The following is a 22,780-nucleotide window of genomic DNA, read 5'->3' on the forward strand; positions in this document are numbered from 1 at the left end:
GCCCTGTATACTACAGACATAGAGACCCTGTGTACTACAGACATAGAGGACCTGTGTACTACAGACATAGAGACCCTGTATACTACAGACACAGAGACCCTGTATACTACAGACATAGAGACCCTGTGTACTACAGACATAGAGGCCCTGTGTACTACAGACATAGAGACCCTGTATACTACAGACATAGAGGCCATGTGTACTACAGACATAGAGCCCCTGTGTACTACAGACATAGAGACCCTGTGTACTACAGACATAGACAGACATAGAGACCCTGTATACTACAGACAAAGAGACCCTGTGTACTACAGACATAGAGGCCCTGTGTACTACAGACATAGAGACCCTGTGTACTACAGACATAGACAGACATAGAGACCCTGTATACTACAGACAAAGAGACCCTGTGTACTACAGACATAGAGGCCCTGTGTACTACAGACATAGAGACCCTGTGTACTACAGACATAGACAGACATAGAGACCCTGTGTACTACAGACATAGAGGCCCTGTATACTACAGACATAGAGACCCTGTGTACTACAGACATAGAGGACCTGTGTACTACAGACATAGAGACCCTGTGTACTACAGACATAGAGACCCTGTATACTACAGACATAGAGGCCATGTGTACTACAGACATAGAGACCCTGTGTACTACAGACATAGAGACCCTGTATACTACAGACATAGAGGCCCTGTGTACTACAGACATAGAGACCCTGTGTACTACAGACATAGAGACCCTGTGTACTACAGACATAGACAGACATAGAGACCCTGTGTACTACAGACATAGAGGCCCTGTGTACTACAGACATAGAGACCCTGTGTACTACAGACATAGAGGCCCTGTGTACTACAGACATAGAGACCCTGTGTACTACAGACATAGAGACCCTGTGTAATACAGACAGAGGCCCTGTGTACTACAGACATAGAGACCCTGTGTACTACAGACATAGAGGCCCTGTGTACTACAGACATAGAGGCCCTGTGTACTACAGACATAGAGACCCTGTGTAATACAGACAGAGGCCCTGTGTACTACAGACATAGAGACCCTGTGTACTACAGACATAGAGGCCCTGTGTACTACAGACATAGAAACCCTGTATACTACAGACATAGAGACCCTGTGTAATACAGACAGAGGCCCTGTGTACTACAGACATAGAGACCCTGTGTAATACAGACAGAGGCCCTGTGTACTACAGACATAGAGACCCTGTGTACTACAGACATAGAGGCCCTGTGTACTACAGACATAGAGGCCCTGTGTACTACAGACATAGAGACCCTGTGTAATACAGACAGAGGCCCTGTGTACTACAGACATAGAGGCCCTGTGTACTACAGACATAGAAACCCTGTATACTACAGACATAGAGGCCCTGTGTACTACAGACATAGAGACCCTGTGTACTACAGACATAGAGACCCTGTGTACTACAGACATAGACAGACATAGAGACCCTGTGTACTACAGACATAGACAGACATAGAGACCCTGTGTACTACAGACATAGACAGACATAGAGACCCTGTGTACTACAGACATAGAGACCCTGTGTACTACAGACATAGACAGACATAGAGACCCTGTGTACTGTTGCTTGTCTGTCTGTGGAATAATGTTCATTGAATTCATCCACAACATGAATGGGTAGATAGAGTCCTTTGAAGATGGATATCAATGGTGCATGTCTGGTCCAGCTACAGAAGCCTCCGTTTGATGTGACAGTATCTGGTCCGAAATAAACACGGCTACCGAAGCTTCTGTTTGATGCGACAGTATCTGGTCCGAAATAAACGCAGTGTTTTTCAGAGATCACATTTCCATACAGTTGGTTGGTTCTCCTCAGTCTCTCCGCTTTCTCTTTCTACATACCTCTGTCTCTCTCTACCTCCCTCTCCGAGAGGGGGAGGGTTGTCCCCCGGTTGGCTCCTAAAATACCCTCTGTTGTGTTGTAACGATGACTACGTGACGATGAGACAACCAACTGAGTCTTCCTCTCAACTTCCTGGGAACCTCTCACCTGTAGTCTCACATCTCCCTCCCCCCTGGGGTCTCACCTCCCCCCCTGGGGTCTCCCCCCCCCCTCCCCTGGGGTCTCACCTCCACTCACAGCGTTGACCTGAGGGAGAATATTCACAGAACCTCCTGTGAGTCTACATCTCATGTCCATTAGGAGGAGAGCCATGACACAGCGACTCTAATGTTGTATACAACAACACAGTTAAATGTATTACAACTGTAGCAGGCCAATCCTTCTCCTGGACTTATGCTGGGCGTTCAGGCTTCTGTTCTAGCCCAGCCTAAACCGACAGGAGGAAAGACAGGCTGTAATGGAAACATCTGGTCTGTTATTAGACAGCCTAAACCGACAGGAGGAAAGACAGGCTGTAATGGAAACATCTGGTCTGTTATTAGACAGCCTAAACCGACAGGAGGAAAGACAGGCTGTAATGGAAACATCTGGTCTGTTATTAGACAGCCTAAACCGACAGGAGGAAAGACAGGCTGTAATGGAAACATCTGGTCTGTTATTAGACAGCCTAAACCGACAGGAGGAAAGACAGGCTGTAATGGAAACATCTGGTCTGTTATTAGACAGCCTAAACCACATGAGAGAGACAGGAGAAAAGACAGGCTGTAATGGAAACATCTGGTCTGTTATTAGACAGCCTAAACCACATGAGAGAGACAGGAGAAAAGACAGGCTGTAATGGAAACATCTGGTCTGTTATTAGACAGCCTAAACCACATGAGAGAGACAGGAGGAAAGACAGGCTGTATTGGAAACATCTGGTCTGTTATTAGACAGCCTAAACCACATGAGAGAGACAGGAGGAAAGACAGGCTGTAATGGAAACATCTGGTCTGTTATTAGACAGCCTAAACCACATGAGAGAGACAGGAGGAAAGACAGGCTGTACTGGAAACATCTGGTCTGTAATTAGACAGCCTAAACCACATGAGAGAGACAGGAGGAAAGACAGGCTGTAATGGAAACATCTGGTCTGTTATTAGACAGCCTAAACCGACAGGAGGAAAGACAGGCTGTATTGGAAACATCTGGTCTGTTATTAGACAGCCTAAACCGACAGGAAAGACTGTAATGGAAATATCTGGATCTGTTATTAGACAGCCTAAAGCCGACAGGAGGAAAGACAGGCTGTAATGGAAACATCTGGTCGTTATGCGCTAACCGACAGGAGGAAAGACAGGCTGTACTGGAAACATCTGGTCTGTGGGGTGGGTTGAGCTGGGTTGGGTTGAGGTGAGTTGGGTTGAGGTGGGTTGGGTTGAGGTGGGTTGGGTTGAGGTGGGTTGGGTTGAGGTGGGTTGGGTTGAGGTGGGTTGGGTTGAGGTGGGTTGGTTTGAGGAGGGTTGGTTTGAGGAGGGTTGGGTTGAGGTGGGTTGGGTTGAGGTGGGTTGGTTTGAGGTGGGTTGGGTTGAGGTGGGTTGGTTTGAGGTGGGTTGGGTTGAGGTGGGTTGGGTTGAGCTGGGTTGGGTTGAGGAGGGTTGGGTTGAGGAGGGTTGGGTTGAGGAGGGTTGGGTTGAGGTGGGTTGGGTTGAGGTGGGTTGGTTTGAGCTGAGGTGGTTTGAGGTGGGTTGGGTTGAGGTGGGTTGGGTTGAGGTGGGTTGGGTTGAGGTGGGTTGGGTTGAGGTGGGTTGGGTTGAGGTGGGTTGGTTTGAGCTGAGGTGGTTTGAGGTGGGTTGGGTTGAGGTGGGTTGGTTTGAGCTGAGGTGGTTTGAGGTGGGTTGGGTTGAGGTGGGTTGGTTTGAGCTGAGGTGGTTTGAGGTGGGTTGGGTTGAGGTGGGTTGGGTTGAGGTGGGTTGGGTTGAGGTGGGTTGGGTTGAGGTGGGTTGGTTTGAGGTGGGTTGGGTTGAGGTGGGTTGGTTTGAGGTGGGTTGGTTTGAGCTGAGGTGGTTTGAGGTGGGTTGGGTTGAGGTGGGTTGGGTTGAGGTGGGTTGGGTTGAGGTGGGTTGGTTTGAGGTGGGTTGGTTTGAGCTGAGGTGGTTTGAGGTGGGTTGGGTTGAGGTGAGTTGGTTTGAGGTGGGTTGGTTTGAGCTGAGGTGGTTTGAGGTGGGTTGGGTTGAGGTGGGTTGGGTTGAGGTGGGTTGGGTTGAGGTGTGTGTGTGTGTGTCTAGGCGAGGGTATCAGTGTCAATGTATAGTTTGAAGATAAGCCACAGGGAGTGAAACTCGCTGAAGATAACCATTCTTAAACCTGTAATGCTGAAGTTAACCCTTTAAACCTGTAATGCTGAAGTTAACCCTAATCCTTTATACCTGTAATGTGGAAAGTAAGCTTTTAAACCTGTAATGTTGAAGATAACGCTAACTTTGATTTGATTTGAACTAATGGGGATCCATAATAAACCCCAGGAAGAGAAGCTGCTGCCTTGGCAGGAACTAATGGGGATCCATAATAAACCCCAGGAAGAGTAGCTGCTGCCTTGGCAGGAACTAATGGGGATCCATAATAAACCCCAGGAAGAGTAGCTGCTGCCTTGGCAGGAACTAATGGGGATCCATAATAAACCCCAGGAAGAGTAGCTGCTGCCTTGGCAGGAACTAATGGGGATCCATAATAAACCCCAGGAAGAGTAGCTGCTGCCTTGGCAGGAACTAATGGGGATCCATAATAAACCCCAGGAAGAGTAGCTGCTGCCTTGGCAGGAACTAATGGGGATCCATAATAAACCCCAGGAAGAGTAGCTGCTGCCTTGGCAGGAACTAATGGGGATCCATAATAAATACAAATGCTTAGCAGGAAAATGGTCCAATTCAAACACTTATCAAGAAACATCCCAGGTCATCAAATCAAATCAAATTTATTTATATAGCCCTTCGTACATCAGCTGATATCTCAAAGTGCTGTACAGAAACCCAGCCTAAAACCCCAAACAGCAAGCAATGCATGTGAAAGAAGCACGGTGGCTAGGAAAAACTCCCTAGGAAAAACTCCCTAGAAAGGCCAAAAACCTAGGAAGAAACCTAGAGAGGAACCAGGCTATGAGGGGTGGCCAGTCCTCTTCTGGCTGTGCAGGGTGGATATTATAACAGAACATGGTCAAGATGTTAAAATGTTCATAAATGACCAGCATGGTCAAATAATAATAATCATAGTAGTTGTCGAGGGTGCAACAAGCACGTCCGGTGAACAGGTCAGGGTTCCATAGCCGCAGGCAGAACAGTTGAAACTGGAGCAGCAGCACGGCCAGGTGGACTGGGGACAGCAAGGAGTCATCATACCAGGTAGTCCTGAGGCATGGTCCTAGGGCTCAGGTCCTCCGAGAGAAAGACAGAAAGAGAGAAAGAGAGAATTAGAGAGAGCATATTTAAATTCACACAGGACACCGGATAAGAGAAATACTCCAGATGTAACAGACTGACCCTAGCCCCCCGACACATAAACTACTGCAGCATAAATACTGGAGGCTGAGACAGGAGGGATCAGAAGACACTGTGGCCCCATCCGATGATACCCCGGACAGGGCCAAACAGGCAGGATATAACCCCACCCACTTTGCCAAAGCACAGCCCCCACACCACTAGAGGGATGTCTCCAACCACCAACTTACCGTCCTAAGACAAGGCCGAATATAGCCCACAACAATCTCCGCCATGGCACAACCCAAGGGGGGGCGCCAACCCAGACAGGAAGACCACGTCAGTGACTCAACCCACTCAAGTGACGCACCCCTCCCATGGACGGCATGGAAGAACACCAGTAAGCCAGTGACTCAGCCCCTGTAAAAGGGTTAGAGGCAGAGAATCCCAGTGGAAAGAGGGGAACCGGCAAGGCAGAGACAGCAAGGGCGGTTCGTTGCTCCAGCCTTTCCGTTCACCTTCACACTCCTGGGCCAGACTATACTTAATCATAGGACCTACTGAAGAGATAAGTCTTCAGTAAAGACTTAAAGGTTGAGACTGAATCTGCGTCTCTCACATTGGTAGGCAGACCATTCCATAAAAATGGAGCTCTATAGGAGAAAGCCCTACCTCCAGCCGTTTGCTTAGAAATTCTAGGGACAATTAGGAGGCCTGCGTCTTGTGACCGTAGCGTACGTGTAGGTATGTACGGCAGGACCAAATCGGAAAGATAGGTAGGAGCAAGCCCATGTAATGCTTTGTAGGTTAGCAGTAAAACCTTGAAATCAGCCCTTGCCTTAACAGGAAGCCAGTGTAGGGAGGCTAGCACTGGAGTAATATGATCAAATTTTTTGGTTCTAGTCAGGATTCTAGCAGCCGTATTTAGCACTAACTGAAGTTTGTTTAGTGCTTTATCCGGGTAGCCGGAAAGTAGAGCATTGCAGTAGTCCAGCCTAGAAGTAACAAAAGCATGGATAAATTTTTCTGCGTCATTTTTGGACAGAAAGTTTCTGATTTTTGCAATGTTACGTAGATGGAAAAAAGCTGTCCTTGAAACAGTCTTGATATGTTCTTCAAAAGAGAGATCAGGGTCCAGAGTAACGCCGAGGTCCTTCACAGTTTTATTTGAGACGACTGTACAACCATCCAGATTAATTGTCAGATTCAACAGAAGATCTCTTTGTTTCTTGGGACCTAGAACAAGCATCTCTGTTTTGTCCGAGTTTAAAAGTAGAAAGTTTGCAGCCATCCACTTCTTTATGTCTGAAACACAGGCTTCTAGCGAGGGCAATTTTGGGGCTTCACCATGTTTCATTGAAATGTACAGCTGTGTGTCGTCCGCATAGCAGTGAAATTTAACATTATGTTTTCGAATGACATCCCCAAGAGGTAAAATATATAGTGAAAACATTAGTGGTCCTAAAACGGAACCTTGAGGAACACCGAAATTTACAATTGATTTGTCAGAGGACAAACCATCCACAGAGACAAACTGATATCTTTCCGACAGATAAGATCTAAACCAAGACAGAACTTGTCCATGCAGACCAATTTGGGTTTCCAATCTCTCCAAAAGAATGTGGTGATCAATGGTATCAAAAGCAGCACTGAGATCGAGGTGCACGAGGACAGATGCAGAGCCTCGGTCTGACGCCATTAAAAGGTCATTTACCACCTTCACAAGTGCAGTCTCAGTGCTATGATGGGGTCTAAAACCAGACTGAAGCGTTTCGTATACATTGTTTGTCTTCAGGAAGGCAGTGAGTTGCTGTGCAACAGCTTTTTCTACAATTTTTGAGAGGAATGGAAGATTCGATATAGGCCGATAGTTTTTTATAATTTCTGGGTCAAGATTCAGCTTTTTCAAGAGAGGCTTTATTACTGCCACTTTTAGTGAGCTTGGTACACATCCGGTGGATAGAGAGCCATCCTACTGAGTCATCCCTACTGCCTCTCATCTGGCAGACTCACTAAACACACATGCTTCATTTGTAAATTATGTCTGAGTGTTGAAGTGCCCTTGGCTATCCGTAAATTATAAAATTGGTGCTATCTGGTTTGCTTAATACAGTATCTACACCGAGTATACAAAACATTAAGAACACCTGCTCTCTCCATTACATAGACGAACCAGGTGAATCCAGGTGAAAGCTAGGATCCCTTATTGATGTCACCTGTTAAATCCACTTCAATCAGTGTAGATGAAGGAGGAGGAGACAGGTTAAAGAAGGATTTTTAAGCCTTGAGACATGGATTGTGTGTGTGTGTGCCATTCAGAGGGTGAATGAGCAAGACAAAATATTTAAATGCCTTAGAACGGGGAATGGTAGTATGTGCCAGGTGCACCGGTTTGAGTGTGTCAAGAACTGCAACGCTGCTGGGTTTTTCACGTTCAACAGTTTCCCGTGTGCACCACCCAAAGGACATCCAGCCAATGGCAGGCCAATGGTCAAAAATGGGTCATTGATGAAAGAGGACAAAGGAGGTTGACACGAATTGTGCAGAGCAATAGACAGGCTACAGTTAGTCAACTGACAGTCCAGTACAACATTGGTGCCCAAAGACCCATAAAATAATGAACAATTGAAACTTGTGGTGAAATAAGTATTGCTAGTTATAATTGTAATGATTTAGCAGATCATAAAAAAATATACATTTTTACCTGGCTTAAAGAGAAAAAATAAATATCTATTGTTTACAGGAAACTGACTCTTGATGAAGTTTTGCGTAAAAAGGACTAGGAGGGAGAAATATATTTATGTCATGGGCAAAGAAACTCAAAAGGGCTGATTTATATTAATTAACAACAATTTTGATCCGATTGTGCAAACTGATCCTTAATTAAGGAAGATGGATCCTATTAAATATGCTATTGGACCAAAAACAGATCTGGCTAATTCATCTATAGGCCAAATAATGATCATCCACACTTCTTCAAAAATATATAGAATAATCTATTGAGCTCACAAGTAACACATTAATCTGTTATTATGGTAGGAGATTATAATACGGTTTTAACTACCTCAATGGACCGTAGAGGAAATCACATTACAAACTATCACCCTCATGCACTTAAGATCATGAACATCATGGATATATTGGAATTAGTGGATATATGGAGGCTTTAATACCCTGACCTAGTGAGATATACATGGAGGAGGATTAATATCCTGACCTAGTGAGATATACATGGAGGAGGTTTAATATCCTGACCTAGTGAGATATACATGGAGGAGGTTTAATACCCTGACCTAGTGAGATATACATGGAGGAGGTTTAATATCCTGACCTAGTGAGATATACATGGAGGAGGTTTAATATCCTGACCTAGTGAGATATACATGGAGGAGGTTTAATATCCTGACCTAGTGAGATATACATGGAGGAGGTTTAATATCCTGACCTAGTGAGATATACATGGAGGAGGTTTAATATCCTGACCTAGTGAGATATACATGGAGGAGGTTTAATATCCTGACCTAGTGAGATATACATGGAGGAGGTTTAATATCCTGACCTAGTGAGATATACATGGAGGAGGTTTAATATCCTGACCTAGTGGATATACATGGAGGAGGTTTAATACCCTGACCTAGTGAGATATACATGGAGGAGGTTTAATACCCTGACCTAGTGAGATATACATGGAGGAGGTTTAATATCCTGACCTAGTGAGATATACATGGAGGAGGTTTAATATCCTGACCTAGTGAGATATACATGGAGGAGGTTTAATATCCTGACCTAGTGAGATATACATGGAGGAGGTTTAATATCCTGACCTAGTGAGATATACATGGAGGAGGTTTAATATCCTGACCTAGTGAGATATACATGGAGGAGGTTTAATATCCTGACCTAGTGAGATATACATGGCGGAGGCTCAATCAAGCTAGTCGTCTTGACTACTTCCTGGTCTCATTCTTGCTGGCATCAAAGTTTAGAAAGTATTAATAGGAGCTAGAATGCGATTGGACAAAATAGGCTACAGGAAAAACCAAAATAATAGGAGGATCTTATTCAAGAACGATCAACTGTAAATTATAACAAAAATAAAGCAAATTTGATGGAACATTTTGAAAAATTCACAAGATTTTTCTTGAATCTTCAACAATGATAATGCTACCAAAAATTATTTACAGAAACTCGTTATAAATGATGGAGTCATCCATGATTCACCAAATGATGGAGTCATCCATGATTCACCAAATGATGGAGTCATCCATGATTCACCAAATGATGGAGTCATCCATTTCACCAAATGATGGAGTCATCCAGATTCACCAAATGATGGAGTCATCCATGATTCACCAAATGATGGAGTCATCCATGATTCACCAAATGATGGAGTCATCCATGATTCACCAAATGATGGAGTCATCCATGATTCACCAAATGATGGAGTCATCCATGATTCACCAAATGATGGAGTCATCCATGATTCACCAAATGATGGAGTCATCCATGATTCACCAAATGATGGAGTCATCCATGATTCACCAAATGATGGAGTCATCCATGATTCACCAAATGATGGAGTCATCCATGATTCATCAAGTTATATTTTGAAAGAGGAAGCTAAATATTTTAAGCATGTTTTGTTTTCAGTCTCCTCCATCGTGGTTAGAAATCAAAGGGTGAAAAACAAAAGTATCAATGTATGACTCAAGTTTTTTCTTAAGTCCACAATCTGGATCCCTGCACAGTCTGGATCCCTGCACAGTCTGGATCCCTGCACAGTCTGGATCTCTGCACAATCTGGATCCCTGCACAGTCTGGATCCCTGCACAGTCTGGATCCCTGCACAATCTGGATCCCTGCACAGTCTGGATCCCTGCACAGTCTGGATCCCTGCACAGTCTGGATCTCTGCACAGTCTGGATCCCTGCACAGTCTGGATCCCTTCCACAGTCTGGATCCCTGCACAGTCTGGATCTCTGCACAGTCTGGATCCCTGCACAGTCTGGATCTCTGCACAGTCTGGATCCCTGCACAGTCTGGATCCCTGCACAGTCTGGATCCCTGCACAGTCTGGATCCCTGCACAGTCTGGATCCCTGCACAGTCTGGATCCCTGCACAGTCTGGATCTCTGCACAGTCTGGATCCCTGCACAGTCTGGATCCCTGCACAGTCTGGATCCCTGCACAGTCTGGATCTCTGCACAGTCTGGATCCCTGCACAGTCTGGATCTCTGCACAGTCTGGATCTCTGCAGTCTGGATCCCTGCACAGTCTGGATCCCTGCACAGTCTGGATCTCTGCACAGTCTGGATCCCTGCACAGTCTGGATCACTGCACAGTCTGGATCTCTGCACAGTCTGGATCTCTGCACAGTCTGGATCCCTGCACAGTCTGGATCTCTGCACAGTCTGGATCTCTGCACAGTCTGGATCCCTGCACAGTCTGGATCTCTGCACAGTCTGGATCCCTGCACAGTCTGGATCCCTGCACAGTCTGGATCCCTGCACAGTCTGGATCTCTGCACAGTCTGGATCTCTGCACAATCTGGATCCCTTCCACAGTCTGGATCTCTGCACAGTCTGGATCCCTTCCACAGTCTGGATCTCTGCACAGTCTGGATCCCTGCACAGTCTGGATCTCTGCACAGTCTGGATCCCTGCACAGTCTGGATCCCTTCCACAGTCTGGATCTCTGCACAGTCTGGATCCCTGCACAGTCTGGATCCCTGCACAGTCTGGATCCCTGCACAGTCTGGATCCCTGCACAGTCTGGATCTCTGCAGTCTGGATCCCCGCACAGTCTGGATCCCTGCACAGTCTGGATCCCTTCCACAGTCTGGATCCCTTCCACAGTCTGGATCCCTTCCACAGTCTGGATCCCTTCCACAGTCGGGATCCCTGCGCAGTCTGGATCTCTGCACAGTCTGGATCCCTGCACAGTCTGGATCTCTGCAGTCTGGATCCCTGCACAGACTGGATCTCTGCACAGTCTGGATCCCTTCCACAGTCTGGATCCTTTCCACAGTCTGGATCCCTTCCACAGGCTGGATCCCTGCACAGTTTGGATCCCTGCACAGTCTGGATCCCTGCACAGTCTGGATCCCTGCACAGTCTGGATCCCTGCACAGTCTGGATCCCTGCACAGTCTGGATCCCTTCCACAGTCTGGATCCCTTCCACAGTCTGGATCCCTTCCACAGTCTGGATCCCTTCCATAGTCTGGATCCCTGCACAGTCTGGATCTCTGCACAGTCTGGATCCCTGCACAGTCTGGATCTCTGCAGTCTGGATCCCTGCACAGACTGGATCTCTGCACAGTCTGGATCCCTTCCACAGTCTGGATCCCTTCCACAGTCTGGATCCCTTCCACAGGCTGGATCCCTGCACAGTCTGGATCCCTGCACAGTCTGGATCCCTTCCACAGTCTGGATCCCTGCAGTCTGGATCCCTGCACAGTCTGGATCCCTGCACCGTCTGGATCCCTCCCACAGTCTGGATCCCTGCACAGTCTGGATCGCTGCACAGTCTGGATCCCTGCACAGTCTGTATCCCTTCCACAGTCTGGATCGCTGCACAGTCTGGATCCCTGCACAGTCTGGATCCCTTCCACAGTCTGGATCCCTCCCACAGTCTGGATCCCTGCACAGTCTGGATCCCTTCCACAGTCTGGATCCCTGCACAGTCTGGATCCCTTCCACAGTCTGGATCCCTGCACAGTCTGGATCCCTGCAGTCTGGATCCCTGCACAGTCTGTATCCCTGCAGTCTGGATCCCTGCACAGTCTGGATCCCTTCCACAGTCTGGATCCCTTCCACAGTCTGGATCCCTTCCATAGTCTGGATCCCTGCACAGTCTGGACCTCTGCACAGTCTGGATCCCTGCACAGTCTGGATCTCTGCAGTCTGGATCACTGCACAGACTGGATCTCTGCACAGTCTGGATCCCTTCCACAGTCTGGATCCCTTCCACAGTCTGGATCCCTTCCACAGGCTGGATCCCTGCACAGTCTGGATCCCTGCACAGTCTGGATCCCTTCCACAGTCTGGATCCCTGCAGTCTGGATCCCTGCACAGTCTGGATCCCTGCACCGTCTGGATCCCTCCCACAGTCTGGATCCCTGCACAGTCTGGATCGCTGCACAGTCTGGATCCCTGCACAGTCTGTATCCCTTCCACAGTCTGGATCGCTGCACAGTCTGGATCCCTGCACAGTCTGGATCCCTTCCACAGTCTGGATCCCTCCCACAGTCAGGATCCCTGCACAGTCTGGATCCCTTCCACAGTCTGGATCCCTGCACAGTCTGGATCCCTTCCACAGTCTGGATCCCTGCACAGTCTGGATCCCTGCAGTCTGGATCCCTGCACAGTCTGGATCCCTCCCACAGTCTGGATCCCTGCACAGACTGGATATCTGCACAGTCTGGATCCCTTCCACAGTCTGGATCCCTTCCACAGTCTGGATCCCTTCCACAGGCTGGATCCCTTCCACAGTCTGGATCCCTGCACAGTCTTGATCCCTTCCACAGTCTGGATCCCTGCAGTCTGGATCCCTGCACAGTCTGGATCCCTGCACCGTCTGGATCCCTGCACCGTCTGGATCCCTCCCACAGTCTGGATCCCTTCCACAGTCTGGATCCCTTCCACAGTCTGGATCCCTCCCACAGTCTGGATCCCTCCCACAGTCTGGATCCCTTCCACAGTCTGGATCCCTGCACAGTCTGGATCGCTGCACAGTCTGGATCCCTGCACAGTCTGGATCCCTTCCACAGTCTGGATCCCTTCCACAGTCTGGATCCCTCCCACAGTCTGGATCCCTGCACAGTCTGGATCCCTTCCACAGTCTGGATCCCTGCACAGTCTGGATCCCTGCACAGTCTGGATCCCTGCACAGTCTGGATCCCTTCCACAGTCTGGATCCCTGCACAGTCTGGATCCCTGCACAGTCTGGATCCCTGCAGTCTGGATCCCTGCACAGTCTGGATCCCTGCAGTCTGGATCCCTGCACAATCTGGATCCCCTCCACAGTCTGTATCCCTGCAGTCTGGATCCCTGCACAGTCTGGATCCCTTCCACAGTCTGGATCCCTTCCACAGTCTGGATCCCTTCCACAGTCTGGATCCCTTCACAGTCTGGATCCCTTCACAGTCTGGATCCCCTCCACCGTCTGGATCCCTTCCACAGTCTGGATCCCTTCCACAGTCTGGATCCCTTCCACAGTCTGGATCCCTGCACAGTCTGGATCCCTTCCACAGTCTGGATCTCTGAACAGTCTGGATCCCTGCACAGTCTGGATCTCTGCACAGTCTGGATCCCTGCACAGTCTGGATCCCTTCCACAGTCTGGATCTCTGCACAGTCTGGATCCCTGCACAGTCTGGATCTCTGCAAAATCTGGATCCCTGCACAGTCTGGATCCCTGCACAGTCTGGATCCCTGCACAGTCTGGATCCCTGCACAGTCTGGATCCCTGCACAGTCTGGATCCCTTCCACAGTCTGGATCCCTTCCACAGTCTGGATCCCTTCCACAGTCTGGATCCCTGCACAGTCTGGATCTCTGCACAGTCTGGATCCCTGCACAGTCTGGATCTCTGCAGTCTGGATCCCTGCACAGACTGGATCTCTGCACAGTCTGGATCCCTTCCACAGTCTGGATCCCTGCAGTCTGGATCCCTGCACAATCTGGATCCCCTCCACAGTCTGTATCCCTGCAGTCTGGATCCCTGCACAGTCTGGATCCCTTCCACAGTCTGGATCCCTTCCACAGTCTGGATCTCTTCCACAGTCTGGATCCCTGCACAGTCTGGATCCCTGCAGTCTGGATCCCTGCACAGTCTGGATCCCTCCCACAGTCTGGATCCCTGCACAGACTGGATATCTGCACAGTCTGGATCCCTTCCACAGTCTGGATCCCTTCCACAGTCTGGATCCCTTCCACAGGCTGGATCCCTTCCACAGTCTGGATCCCTGCACAGTCTTGATCCCTTCCACAGTCTGGATCCCTGCACAGTCTGGATCCCTTCACAGTCTGGATCCCTCCACCGTCTGGATCCCTGCCACCGTCTGGATCCCTCCCACAGTCTGGATCCCTTCCACAGTCTGGATCCCTCCCACAGTCTGGATCCCTCCCACAGTCTGGATCCCTTCCACAGTCTGGATCCCTTCACAGTCTGGATCCCTTCCACAGTCTGGATCCCTTCCACAGTCTGGATCCCTTCCACAGTCTGGATCCCTCCCACAGTCTGGATCCCTGCACAGTCTGGATCCCTTCCACAGTCTGGATCCCTGCACAGTCTGGATCCCTGCACAGTCTGGATCCCTGCACAGTCTGGATCACTTCCACAGTCTGGATCCCTGCACAGTCTGGATCCCTGCACAGTCTGGATCCCTGCAGTCTGGATCCCTGCACAGTCTGGATCCCTGCAGTCTGGATCCCTGCACAATCTGGATCCCCTCCACAGTCTGTATCCCTGCAGTCTGGATCCCTGCACAGTCTGGATCCCTTCCACAGTCTGGATCCCTTCCACAGTCTGGATCCCTTCACAGTCTGGATCTCTGCACAGTCTGGATCCCTTCACAGTCTGGATCCCCTCCACCGTCTGGATCCCTTCCACAGTCTGGATCCCTTCCACAGTCTGGATCCCTTCCACAGTCTGGATCCCTGCACAGTCTGGATCCCTTCCACAGTCTGGATCTCTGCACAGTCTGGATCCCTGCACAGTCTGGATCTCTGCACAGTCTGGATCCCTGCACAGTCTGGATCCCTTCCACAGTCTGGATCTCTGCACAGTCTGGATCCCTGCACAGTCTGGATCTCTGCACAGTCTGGATCCCTGCACAGTCTGGATCCCTGCACAGTCTGGATCCCTGCACAGTCTGGATCCCTGCACAGTCTGGATCCCTGCACAGTCTGGATCGCTTCCACAGTCTGGATCCCTTCCACAGTCTGGATCCCTTCCACAGTCTGGATCCCTTCCACAGTCTGGATCCCTGCACAGTCTGGATCTCTGCACAGTCTGGATCCCTGCACAGTCTGGATCTCTGCAGTCTGGATCCCTGCACAGACTGGATCTCTGCACAGTCTGGATCCCTTCCACAGTCTGGATCCCTGCAGACTGGATCCCTGCACAATCTGGATCCCCTCCACAGTCTGTATCCCTGCAGTCTGGATCCCTGCACAGTCTGGATCCCTTCCACAGTCTGGATCCCTTCCACAGTCTGGATCCCTTCCACAGTCTGGATCCCTTCACAGTCTGGATCCCTGCACTGTCTGGATCTCTGCACAGTCTGGATCCCTTCACAGTCTGGATCCCCTCCACCGTCTGGATCCCTTCCACAGTCTGGATCCCTTCCACAGTCTGGATCCCCTCCACCGTCTGGATCCCTTCCACAGTCTGGATCCCTTCCACATTCTGGATCCCTTCACAGTCTGGATCCCTTCACAGTCTGGATCCCTTCCACAGTCTGGATCCCCTCCACCGTCTGGATCCCTTCCACAGTCTGGATCCCTTCCACAGTCTGGATCCCTTCCACAGTCTGGATCCCTGCACAGTCTGGATCTCTGCACAGTCTGGATCCCTTCACAGTCTGGATCCCCTCCACCGTCTGGATCCCTTCCACAGTCTGGATCCCTTCCACAGTCTGGATCCCCTCCACCGTCTGGATCCCTCCCACAGTCTGGATCCCTTCCACAGTCTGGATCCCTTCCACAGTCTGGATCCCTGCACAGTCTTACTCATGGCACCGCCTACTCCAGACCAGATCATTTCTTAAATCATAGCAAAAAATATTTCACTTTATTTGGAAGCCAGACAAAATTAAACATGCCTATTATTATCATGAATATGAGTTTGGGGGGCTAAATCTATTAAATATTAACCTCTCTGGGGCAGGCGGGACGAATTCGTCCCACCTACGTAACAGCCAGTTGAATCCTGTGGCGCGATTTTCAAAACCTTTGAAATGCTATTACTTCAATTTCTCAAACATATGACTATTTTACAGCTATTTAAAGACAAGACTCTCGTTAATCTAACCACACTGTCCGATTTCAAAAAGGCTTTACAACGAAAGCAAAACATTAGATTATGTCAGCAGAGTACCAAGCCAGAAATAATCAGACACCCATTTTTCAAGCTAGCATATAATGTCACAAAAACCCAGAAGACAGCTAAATGCAGCACTAACCTTTGATGATCTTCATCAGATGACAACCCTAGGACATTATGTTATACAATACATGCATGTTTTGTTCAATCAAGTTCATATTTATATCAAAAACCAGCTTTTTACATTAGCATGTGACGTTCAGAACTAGCATACCCCCCGCAAACTTCCGGCGAATTCACTAACAATTTACTAAATTACTCACGATAAACGTTCACAAAAAGCATAACAATTACTTTAAGAATTATAGATACAGAACTCCTCTATGCACTCGATATGTCCGATTTTAAAATAGCTTTTTGGTGAAAGCACATTTTGCAATATTCTAAGTACATAGCCCAGCCATCACGGGCTAGCTATTTAGACACCCGGCAAGTTTAGCACTCACCAATATCAGATTTACTATTATAAAAGTTTGATTACCTTTTGTTGTCTTCGTCAGAATGCACTCCCAGGACTGCTACTTCAATAAGAAATGTTGGTTTGGTCCAAAATAATCCATCGTTATATCCGAATAGCGGCGTTTTGTTCGTGCGTCCCAGACACTATCCGAAATGGTAAATCAGGGTCGTGCGCATGGTGCAATTCGTGACAAAAAAAATCTAAATATTCCATTACCGTACTTCGAAGCATGTCAACCGCTGTTTAAAATCCATTTTTATGCCATTTTTCTCGTAGAAAAGCGATAATATTCCGACCGGGAATGTCCATTTAGCTAAACAGAGGAAAGAAAACAAAGCTTTCGGTCGACGCGGGCACGAGCCTGAGTCTCACAGTACTGTAACCAGCCACTACCCAAACGCGCTACTTTTTTTTCAGCCAGAGCCTGCAAAGCCACGATTCAGCGTTTTGCCGCCTTCTGAGAACCTATGGCAGCCGTAGGAAGTGTCACGGGACAGCTAAGATCCTCACTCTTCAATAAACAGAGACAAGAAGAACGACACCTTGTCAGACAGGCCACTTCCTGCATGAAATCTTCTCAGGTTTTTGCCTGCCATATGAGTTCTGTTATACTCACAGACACCATTCAAACAGTTTTAGAAACTTTAGGGTGTTTTCTATCCAAAGCCAATAATTATATGCATATTCTAGTTACTGGGCAGGAGTAGTAACCAGATTAAATCGGGTACGTTTTTTATCCAGCCGTGTCAATACTGCCCCCTAGCCCTAACAGGTTTTAAAGCATTTAACCTCTCACTAAAAGCTTAATTCATACATAAGTTATATTTAAACCTGAACTGGTTCTCCAGTAGATTATTAAGAAAGGCTCATACTTTTTCTTTTTTTTGCCTTTTTGCCTTTACACAGACTACATCTTCTCATTTTCGACTAATTGAAAATTAAACATTGTTTAAAGTATCAGCCTTTGCTTAAACAAGCCGTACAAAGCTGGTCACAATTTCAATTTTATCCTCCAGAAAAGATAGAACAAATATTACAACAAATATGATGGTTAAACTCAAATATACTTTTTTTATGGACTTTTTAATTTTTATTGTATTATATTTCTTAAAGATATTATGTATAGAAACGGTGGAGTTATGTCACATATGCAGCTATCGAAAATATATGGGAATGTCTTCTCAATCCAAAGTTAAAACCAACTGATTGCAGCAAAAATGGAGGAAGCAAGTGGAAGAGGGAGAAGGTAGGGAACTTGTTTGTATTAAAGATACAAATTGGCTGAAAAGTAATGGTATGGTTAGAAAAATATACCAGTTTAATTTGAGGACAAAAATGTTGCAAGCTGCGCGAAACAGGTAAATGGGAAGAGATTTTCGATGTGCCGATTCCATGGCACACGGTATATGAATTGATACAAACAACTAAACTTGATAAAACACTTCAAGTTTTTCGATTTAAATTATTATATACAATTCTTGCTACCAACAGAAGGCTATATACAGTATATGGGCCATACAACCATCTCAGCTCTGTAGAATTTATTGCGAAGAGACAGAATCACTTGATCATTTATTCTGGTATTGCCGCTATGTAGCATGTTTCTGGTCACAGGTTCAGGAATGGCACATTGTTTTAAAGAATGCACAAGTTGTTGTGTACCTTGACACAAACAGGGTACGGCAGCCGACGACCTTACAGAGTTCCATTTCTTTCAGCTAAAAAACAAGAAACTGTGGTTGCAGTGGGCTAAAGAGCGAAAACACTGGACACTGGAGAATTGGAAAAACATTGCCTGGTCTGATGAATCCCGGGTACTGCTGTTTCACGGTAATGGGAGGACTAGGGTAGGGAGAATACCATGAGTACCTGCATCCATCATGTTTTGGGACTCAGTACCTGCATCCATCATGTTGTGATGGGAGGACTAGGGTATGGAGAATACCACGAGTACCTGCATCCATCATGTTGTGATGGGAGGACTAGGGTATGGAGAATACCACAGTACCTGCATCCATCATGTTGTGATGGGAGATAGGTAGGGAGAATACCATAGTACCTGCATCCATCATGTTGTGATGGGAGGACTAGGGTAGGGAGAATACCATGAGTACCTGCATCCATCATGTTGTGATGGGAGGACTAGGGTATGGAGAATACCACGAGTACCTGCATCCATCATGTTGTGATGGGAGGACTAGGGTATGGAGAATACCATGAGTACCTGCATCCATCATGTTGTGATGGGAGGACTAGGGTATGGAGAATACCATGAGTACCTGCATCCATCATGTTGTGATGGGAGGACTAGGATATGGAGAATACCACGAGTACCTGCATCCATCATGCCGCGTGTCAGCATTGCAGTCTGGTGGTGGTGTGATGGTGTGGGGTATGTTTTCGTGGCACACATTGGGCCCTTTGATAAAAGTGGAGCAACGTTTGGATTCCACAGGATATCTGAACTTCATTGCCAATCAGGTGCATCCCATCATGGCAGCAGTGTATCCATCTACAAATAGGTTTTCTCAGCAGGATAATGCCCCATGCCACAAGGCTAGGATTGTCCACGAATGTTTCCACGAACGTGACAGTGAGCTTACTGCAGTGGCCTGCCCAGTCACCAGATCTCAATCCATTTGAGCATCTGTTGAATGAGATGGAACAAGCTATTTGGAGTAGAGATCCACTACCAGCCAACTTGACACAACTGTAGGAAGCATTGGAGTCAACATGGGCCAGCATCCTTGTGGAACACTTTGAACACCTTGTAGAGTCCATGCCCCGATGAATTGAGGCTGTTCTGAAGGCAAAAGTGGGTGCAACTCAATATTAGGAAGGTGTTCATAATGTTTTGTGTACTCAGTGTTAATAGACATCAATTACGCAATACATGAAACGCAATCACAAAAACACAAAAAGCAAAACACAATCATATGAGTCAAACACATTGATCGGTAAAAATTCCCTCTAATATCCGCCCGCCTTAGAGGCACCAACACAACCGTTTGTTACGCGTTTTGAAGATACAAAAAAAAAAATAAAGGCAGAAAAAAATAAAAGCAGATTTACCTAAATCTTGGTTACCTACCTATCATGTAGCAAATTGTTGAATCTGACAGTGTCACCTAAATCCTACAGGTTCCAAGTCCCAGAGTGCAATGTGGTCGGCCCCTGCGGCAGGGACTGGCGTGAGAGACGGAGAGACGAAGGTTCAATTTGACTCTCGTAGCCCCGAGGAGGTCCTGGCTGATGAACTTCCTGCTTCTAACGGACCAGAAGCCACAGAGAAGACTGCTATCAGGTCAGCCTATCAGCCATCAGGTCTGGTGTTATATAGACTACAGAGAAGACTGCTTTCAGGTCTGGTGTTATATAGACTACAGAGAAGACTGCTATCAGGTCTGGTGTTATATAGACTACAGAGAAGACTGCTATCAGGTCTGGTGTTAGGTTTTAACTCTGGTCCTGGATTGATCCCATCCTGTAGGTTTTAACTCTGGTCCTGGATTGATCCCATCCTGTAGGTTTTAACTCTGGTCCTGGATTGATCCCGTCCTGTAGGTTTTAAGACTGGTCCTGGATTGATACCATCCTGTAGGTTTTAACTCTGGTCCTGGATTGATCCCATCCTGTAGGTTTTAACTCTGGTCCTGGATTGATACCATCCTGTAGGTTTTAAGACTGGTCCTGGATTGATACCATCCTGTAGGTTTTAACTCTGGTCCTGGATTGATACCATCCTGTAGGTTTTAACTCTGGTCCTGGATTGATCCCGTCCTGTAGGTTTTAAGACTGGTCCTGGATTGATACCATCCTGTAGGTTTTAACTCTGGTCCTGGATTGATCCCATCCTGTAGGTTTTAACTCTGGTCCTGGATTGATACCATCCTGTAGGTTTTAACTCTGGTCCTGGATTGATACCATCCTGTAGGTTTTAAGACTGGTCCTGGATTGATCCCGTCCTGTAGGTTTTAAGACTGGTCCTGGATTGATACCATCCTGTAGGTTTTAACTCTGGTCCTGGATTGATACCATCCTGTAGGTTTTAACTCTGGTCCTGGATTGATCCCGTCCTGTAGGTTTTAAGACTGGTCCTGGATTGATACCATCCTGTAGGTTTTAACTCTGGTCCTGGATTGATCCCATCCTGTAGGTGGAGTAGATCTAATGGTAGTTATATTAATGAGCAGCTGAGGTCACCTGTTACTCTCTAGCTAACAGAATAAACATCATATTGGAGAAAAATCTGCTTCTAGTCACTCCAACACTAAAACTACAACTACCATCTGTCATGTCTCTAGACACTCCAGAACTACAACTACCATCTGTCATGTCTCTAGACACTCCAGAACTACAACTACCATCTGTCATGTCTCTAGACACTCCAGAACTACAACTACCATCTGTCATGTCTTTAGACACTACAGAACTACAACTACCATCTATCATGTCTCTAGCCACTACAGAACTACAACTACCATCTATCATGTCTCTAGCCACTACAGAACTACAACTACCATCTGTCATGTCTTTAGACAGTATAACACTCCAAAACTACAACTTCCAGTGTCTGCTAAATAACTAAAATGTAAAATGTCTGAAATGAAAATGCAACAATCCTGTTGTTTCTCTGTCCTCCTGCAGTTTGACTGAGTCGTAATATTTATGTTGTTTCTGTCCTCCTGCAGTTTGTTTCTCTGTCTTCTGGTAGGTTGAGATGACTGCTAAAGCTGCTGGAGAGAGGAGAGGGGATAATGTTGTCTCTCTGTGTTGTAATAATGCTCTAATGGTAATGTTGTCCTTCTCCTCCTGTAGGTTGAGATGTCTGGTGAAACAGCTGGAGAGAGGAGAGGTATCTCTGGTGGACCTCAAGAAGAACCTGGAGTATGCTGCCACTGTTCTGGAGTCAGTTAATATAGAGAAGACCAGGTACTATAAACACTGTTCTGGAGTCAGTTAATATAGAGGAGACCAGGTACTATAAACACTGTTCTGGAGTCAGTTAATATAGAGGAGACCAGGTACTATAAACACTGTTCTGGAGTCAGTTAATATAGAGGAGACCAGGTACTATAAACACTGTTCTGGAGTCAGTTAATATAGAGGAGACCAGGTACTATAAACACTGTTCTGGAGTCAGTTAATATAGAGGAGACCAGGTACTATAAACACTGTTCTTGAGTCAGTTAATATAGAGGAGACCAGGTACTATAAACACTGTTCTGGAGTCAGTTAATATAGAGGAGACCAGGTACTATAAACACTGTTCTGGAGTCAGTTAATATAGAGGAGACCAGGTACTATAAACACTGTTCTGGAGTCAGTTAATATAGAGGAGACCAGGTACTATAAACACAGTTCTGGAGTCAGTTAATATAGAGGAGACCAGGTACTATAAACACTGTTCTGGAGTCAGTTAATATAGAGGAGACAAGGTAATATAATCACTGTTCTGGAGTCAGTTAATATAGAGGAGACCAGGTACTATAAACACTGTTCTGGAGTCAGTTTATATAGAGGAGACCAGGTACTATAAACACTGTTCTGGAGTCAGTTAATATAGAGGAGACCAGGTACTATAAACACTGTTCTGGAGTCAGTTAATATAGAGGAGACCAGGTACACACCACTATAAAAACTGTTCTGGAGTCAGTTAATATGGAGGAGACCAGGTACTATAAACACTGTTCTGGAGTCAGTTAATATAGAGGAGACCAGGTACTATAAACACTGTTCTGGAGTCAGTTAATATAGAGGAGACCAGGTACTATAAACACTGTTCTGGAGTCAGTTAATATAGAGGAGACCAGGTACTATAAACACTGTTCTGGAGTCAGTTAATATAGAGGAGACCAGGTACA

The 22,780-nt window shown here is 46.9% G+C and overlaps 2 protein-coding genes across 2 annotated transcripts in view; one reads left to right on the forward strand and one right to left on the reverse strand.

Moving 5' to 3' along the window:
- Nucleotides 1-2,122: 2,122 nt before the first annotated feature.
- Nucleotides 2,123-19,329, reverse strand: LOC123741580 (repetitive proline-rich cell wall protein 1-like). Its single transcript, XM_045714331.1, has 4 exons — nucleotides 19,251-19,329; nucleotides 15,650-15,777; nucleotides 3,246-4,086; nucleotides 2,123-2,145 (listed from the first exon to the last, which is right to left on the reverse strand). The coding sequence occupies exons 1-4, from the start codon at nucleotides 19,327-19,329 to the stop codon at nucleotides 2,123-2,125; spliced, it is 1,071 nt and encodes a 356-aa protein (XP_045570287.1).
- A 736-nt stretch (nucleotides 19,330-20,065) lies between these two features.
- LOC106596054 (calcium/calmodulin-dependent 3',5'-cyclic nucleotide phosphodiesterase 1A) overlaps nucleotides 20,066-22,780 on the forward strand; it is a 95,980-nt gene continuing 93,265 nt past the window's right edge. Inside the window, exons 1-2 of the mRNA XM_045714332.1 lie at nucleotides 20,066-20,220; nucleotides 21,735-21,848. Of these exons, the coding sequence (XP_045570288.1) occupies nucleotides 20,078-20,220; nucleotides 21,735-21,848 (257 nt within the window). The 5' untranslated portion in view covers nucleotides 20,066-20,077. The remainder of the gene's footprint in view (nucleotides 20,221-21,734; nucleotides 21,849-22,780) is intronic.

The sequence above is a fragment of the Salmo salar genome, chromosome ssa03 (assembly GCF_905237065.1).
Source record: "Salmo salar chromosome ssa03, Ssal_v3.1, whole genome shotgun sequence".
Classification (NCBI taxonomy): Eukaryota; Metazoa; Chordata; class Actinopteri; order Salmoniformes; family Salmonidae; genus Salmo; species Salmo salar.